Source organism: Sorghum bicolor, chromosome 10 (genome assembly GCF_000003195.3).
Source record: "Sorghum bicolor cultivar BTx623 chromosome 10, Sorghum_bicolor_NCBIv3, whole genome shotgun sequence".
Lineage (NCBI taxonomy): Eukaryota > Viridiplantae > Streptophyta > Magnoliopsida > Poales > Poaceae > Sorghum > Sorghum bicolor.
In genome coordinates, this window is record NC_012879.2 from 37888368 (window position 1) to 37894874 (window position 6507).

General features: G+C 36.8%; 1 protein-coding gene across 1 annotated transcript; it reads left to right on the top strand.

Annotated features, from left to right (window-relative positions):
* On the top strand, positions 313 to 1059 carry LOC8072952 (oleosin 14.9 kDa). Its single transcript, XM_002436971.2, has one exon. The coding sequence runs from the start codon at positions 333 to 335 to the stop codon at positions 840 to 842; it is 510 nt and encodes a 169-aa protein (XP_002437016.1). The 5' UTR covers positions 313 to 332; the 3' UTR covers positions 843 to 1059.

Here is a 6507-nt window from a genome sequence, read left to right on the forward strand (position 1 = left end):
GACTACAAGTGGTTTTCGACCGGGACAAAAGGTGGGTCTTGTACAAGTGTTCGTTTATATTTAATATTCTATGTATACGTCTAAAGATTTGATGTTGCGGGAAATTTTGAAAATTTTTGGATCACTGTAACGCTCGTGTAGCAGCAAGCCGACGAAAACAGATCCTTGAGCGGTGACATCTCCAATGGTCAGGCTCACGCGTGCACGTGTCAGATGCCTCTCCATGCACCCACCCCACGCGTCGCGTCACACTGATCCAGGCATCTAGTTCCAGGCTATAAAGTGATAAGCCTCTTCGTCCTCGTGGCCGCCACGGCCCTTGCGAAGTTGCCATGGCCACGACGTCAGCGCGGACGCACGGCCACCAGCAGCAATACGGTCTGCGGCAGGACCCGCTGCGACGCATGCGGGGCCTGGATGCCAAGTCGTCGCTCCAGGCCAGCCCGCGCGCGACCACGGTGGCCACGGCCGCCCTCCTCGTCCCGCTGGGTGCCGCGCTGCTGGGCGCCTCGGGGCTCGCGCTGGCTGCGACCGTGACCGGTCTCGCGGTCGTGACACCGCTCCTCGTGATCTTGAGCCCGGTGCTCATACCCTTCGCGCTGGCCGCGGTGCTCATCGCGTCGGGGCTCCTCGCGTCGGGCGCGCTCAGCGTCGCAGGCGTCTCGGCGCTCACGTGGGCTATCGGGTACGTCTGGCGATGGCAAGGCGAAGGCGAAGGCGGGGTGACAGGGATGGTGGTGCAGCCGCTGAACCACGGGTTGAAGCGGCACGGCGTGGAAGGCACCGCTGCGTTCGTGGGGCACCGGCCCCTGCCCCGGGACATCGATGTTGCTAGTGCATGATGGTTTGGTGACGTGTGCAACTTTTCTAGTTTTTCTATGGAAGTGCAACTTTTCTAGTTCGCAGGTGTGTGACGCATGGCATGGATTTTAGCTTGGATGGATCACACGATGTTTCAGATGATGTGTTTATTTACAGCCGGAATAAAACAGATTTGTGTTACTTGTAATAATAACGTTCATGGAAAAATTAAAATACTCTCTCCATCCTAATTTTTTATATATTCTAGATTTAATAACTATCCTATGAAGATGTTATAGTGTATGTCTTTGTATATTGTTTTTAATATATTATAGATTTAATAACTATCCTATGAAGATGTTATAGCTTATGTCTTTGTATATTGTTTTTAATGCGAGATTTATTCTTAAAAATAAAAACTTCAATGCGTGATTCATTTTTTAAAAAATCATTTAACATTGAAAGTTTTTTTGCAGAATGATTTTTCTCTTTTTGACAGAGTGAGGAAGCATCATCAGTAAAAAGACTAGCCAAATTTACTGATTTAGTTAAATATATTTGACAAGAAGAGCTAAATATACTGATTTAGTTAAATATAAACTAAATATATTTGACGAAAAGATATTAGAGTACTCTAACAAACTATAAAGGATAGCTAGTGAGGTAAACTATCTAAAAGTAAGGATAGCTAGTGAGGTAAACTATCTAAAAGTAAAGAGCGAATAAAATGAGATAAAAGAACGACTAAATTAAATTTGAAGAGTCAGTCTGAGACATTTTTTCAAACAATAGTCATATTTACCTTTAGAATGATTAGGTTCGTGCCCGTGTATTGTTATGGGACAACTAAACTTTTGTGCTAAAAACACATAACTAGTACGATAAGATAACAATATCATGAAATTAAATATTGATATTATATTGACATTTAGTAAAAAAACAAAATTCTTTAGTAAAAAAACAAAGTTCATGAAATTATGATCACGCAGGGTATAGCGACATATTGACATTTAGTAGAAAAACAAAGTTCTTTGGTAAAAAAAACAAAGTTTATGAAATTACAATCACGGAGAGTATAGCGTCGTAAGTTCTGTATAAACTTCTCTGTTAAACAATGAGCAGAGCACACGTACATCCATGTCCATGAGGATAATGTGTTTTTAACTTTATTTCAGGCTATTCAATTAACTTGAAGTGATGCATACAAGCAAAGATAGAAAGCAGTACCTAAACTTACAATGCCTCATGAGCTGAATATCACAATACAGAGTTAGTTTTGAATAATTCTAACCATATCTATATTTTGGCAATGCATACCTGAACAAATTGTCTACCAAAATATATATTCAGAGAACTTCAGAGAACCTACCAAAATAAATTGTGGCCAATATTTCTAAAAGTCAAGGTGAGATTGATCAGAATTGAAAAACAAGAATATTTTGCATGGGTATAACCTTTTTTCACGTCTCAAGCGCCGGCTCCTGATTTCAGGGAGATGCACGAACCAAGGGTGGTATCCTATAAACCATATTTGTTTCATCTCAACTTCATTGCGTCCTGTTCCATTCACGCCTCCTGTTATCTTTTTTTCTCCTTGGCACTATAAGAAATTTCCTTATATATAACGATTTAATCGTGATCTTTCAACAAGTCATCACAGAATATAGTTATCTATAACGGTTCAAATCCAAGGTGATAGATATATGACAATTAATTAAATTATCGTCATAGCTGGACGTCACTGATCATTTTGGCACCTGCTTAGTCATCTATGACGAATTCATGGAGGAGGTCACAGATCCAACATCTAACATGTCATGCTAATGTGAGCGTCCAAGTGTGATGAACAAGTGTGATTTCTCTTTTTAATCTCTGGCTAAAACTCGTAACTAGTCTTTCTCCCTCATACTAACTCCAAATTTGATGTTCTTTTTTCCTAATTTTTTCTAAAATGATTCTCTATCAAGTTGTTGTATTATTACTGCTATTACTTTCACAATCTTTTCATGATACTTTGCTAGAACAATTAAAACTTTTAGTCCCAAAAAATAAGAACTTCAACCAATATTTGAAGCACTAAATGATTTTAGCTTAAAGTCATTAATACAAAGGTTGTAGAACTCATTAAGGTATAAGAAATTACCAAAATAAAAGTTATATACCTTAAAGTCATTAATACAAAGGTTGTATACCAAGTGTTAGTATACATGTGTTCTAAATTGACATCTCTCGTACAGTTTATGAAACTATATACAAGAGATATGTTAATTTGTGAACATGTATACTATCACTTTGCCGTTTGGACAAATGGTCAAAATAAAAGTTATAGATATAGATGGATCCTAAAATTTTGTTGATGATGACTTTTTTAGTTGAAATCGTTTTTTATTCAAAAATTCTATTTTAAGTTCTCAAACTTTGAAATTCAAATTTCAAATTATTCACATAGAGCCGGATGGAGAATTGACCAAAATAAAAATTTTACATCTCAATGAGTTCTACAACTTTATTTGTGGCGATTTTTTCATTTAAAATCATTTAATAACCCAAATTTATGTTTGAAGTTATCAAATTTTGAAATTCAAAATTTAAATTGTTCAAACAAACTCCCATGGAGAAATGCCTAAAACAAAACTTGTAAATCTCGATGATATCTACAATTTTGTTGTTGACGACTTTTTCATTTGAAGCCATTTATGTTCTAAGTTATAATAAATAATTATAAATTTCATTGAAATACAAATAAAAACGTTATACAGTAATGGGCCAAAAGAGTCTAAAAATTGACCTTTTTGTCCCAGCAAAACAGGCTCCACATGGCTCTTCACCGTTAGATCAAAATGAATGGTTGAGATGCACTAGGCTCTGAAGAACCCTAACTCATGTCTCTCGTCTCTCATCTCTCTCGTCTGCAACTAATTGTAGTCGTATGTAGGGATGAAGATGGTATGGATATTTTCCGATCGTATTCGAGACCGAATTCGTTTAGAGAGGTTCAGATTTGTCTGCATCTGAGTCCGAATGTTAAATATCCGATACCGTATTCGTATCTGAATACTTAAATTGTATATTTACAATGTCGACATCCAATCATATCTTATCCGACATGGTTGACATTATCTGTACTCGAACCCGATTCCGACCAGAAATATGAAAACAAATATGATATTGGTGATATCCGTTCGTATCCGATCCATTTTCATCCCTAGTCGTATGGTACGTTTGTGTGATCGGCTTGCAGGTCATAATAGTGAATTAATGCCTATTTGAGTCGGCTACCTAATCTAGTTCGTATTGAATGGGGTTTGTTTTTATTTTCTCTGAATTCCTCTCTGGCAACCCAATGAATTCCTGTGTTAAAATATAGTGTTATATTTTTTCTCCAATTTTACTTTAGAGATGACATGTCTAATACAAGCTAATGTATTTTTTATGAGATACAGTACACTGCAATTACTGATTTATTTTGATTTTACTGCAATCTCTGAGTTCCTCTCTGAACTACAATGTTTTGATTTGCTTTGAACTTTAGCAACACTAAAAACTGAGATACAGTACACTGCAATTACTGTTTTCATGCCACAAACTTATTAGCAGTATCATATTTTACACAGGGTTTTGAGACAAAATGCTAAGTCATTAGTCGAAGCTTCAGTGTTGGTGCTTGCAAATAAGCAGGACACCCAGTATTCAATAGGGTATAAATCGTAGTGTTCAGGGAATGATTAGCTACTGTTATTTTACAACATTTCAGGTCACATTACCCCTGAGTTTGCCCTGCTATCTGTGTCTAAGCAATTTTTTTTAGCAGTTGCATCGCCCTGCTATCTATGTGTTATAATGAATGATAATAAAGTGAGCAACCTATAAAGAGCATTTTGCATACACAACGAGTTATATGAAGATTAGTTGCTATTACCAGGCCGAGTCTATCTTATCTGAAGGTATAGAAAATTGAGTCATTTACCCTTCATATCTACCTCAGTATTCTAAATATATAATAACAATTTTCTAGTGTATGTATAAGTTGGTACAGTCGAATAATTATCTCTCTGTTTATACATTAGCTTTCCAATCTAGGGATGATGTATGTATCCTTTACTGTATAAGTGTATATATCAACTTTAATCTACAAGCTGACTTTACAAGGGCCAGATGTGTGGATTGGACATATTGTAGCTCTACTTGTTGGCTCTCAAATTTAATCACAAGTTGTCTATATCATATTTAGATTCTCATGCTTTACTTACTGGCCTCTCCAAAATATATGCATTGAACTAGTTAACTAGTCTCCAAACTTGGTAATATAGATGTTCCTTTTTAGAATCTTTGCTAGCAAAATTGGCGTATCTTATATTCATTTGATTTTCATGTAGCAAAACTGACTTATCTTTGCTAGCAAAACTGATTTGCTAGCAGATGTTTGATGAGGCTATCTATGAATTGCGGCAAGAGGATCAAGGTGCTCATGGTGGCTATTTTTATTAGTCACGAAAGATTTTGCTGTACGAGCAAATCATGAGTTGTTGTTGTACAAGCTAAGATCTTAGTTTTGTAGGAACTTGAGTGTAGCTTAGTTCTTGCCTTAGTATTTCGTGTGAAAGTGTACAAGTACAAATGTTGATGGTTTCAATGAAAATGATAAGCAATATTTTATCAATTGTGAGCTTTATTCCTGTTTATATGTGTCTGATGAGTACGCCATCAACACATGGGCATGAACAATAGGTTGCAAACAATTTATAATGTGTAATAGAATTGTGACGATTTATTTTATCACTATTGCCATATGCTATTGTTGCCGACCAGTTTATCCATGATGAACGAAAAAACTGATCTGTAACGGTTTGGTCCAACAAATGTATGACACGGGATACATAACGTTTTTGACGATTGTCATCATTAGTTAAACGTGACACATTTTCTCTTGTCTGTAACGAAAGTAAACCATCATGTATAAGGAAATTTCTTGTAGTGTGGGCTAACAAAAAAGGTTCCAAAAATTGCTTTTAAAAAGGGATAATATTAGACAAACTGCTTGTCCTCCCGAACATAATGAGATTATGAGCTATTACTCGCTATTCATGCTACCTAACCAACATCGGCGGTTGTAACACCCAAAATTTGACTTTCAATTAATAGGATTTAATTGAACTTAATTAAGTATTTTTGTGAGCATTTAATTTAGCATATAAATAATTTGGTTGAAATTAAAATTTATGATAAGGTTAGAAACTTGTTTATGCATTCATGTTGGAGCATCATTTTATTTTGTACTATGTGTTTGATTTTATTTGTGTTTAAATTCTATTTGGAAAATGCTTTAGAAAAGAAAATGAAAAAAAAAACTCACCCACCCCTCTTTCGGCCGAAGCCCAACTCTCTCGGCCCCTTCCCCCAGTGCCAACCGAACCAGCACCCTCAGCGTTTCTAGAACCAACCATAGAATGGGAATCAGCATCCTCCATTCCAGCAACGTAATCCTAATCAACAGCAGAATGGTCAGCAGACACCCCGTTCAGGAAATTTAAATGCCACCCCTATGAAGAGAAGTGCTCCCAATACCCCTACTAGGTGCTTTCGCTGTGGGAAGGAAGGATATATGTCATATGATTGCCCAGAAAAATTCAACCAGTAGAACAGCAATCAGAAGTCTACTTCTTATGCGCCAAAGGTGAACCATGTGGCTACAGAGACAGTTTAGGA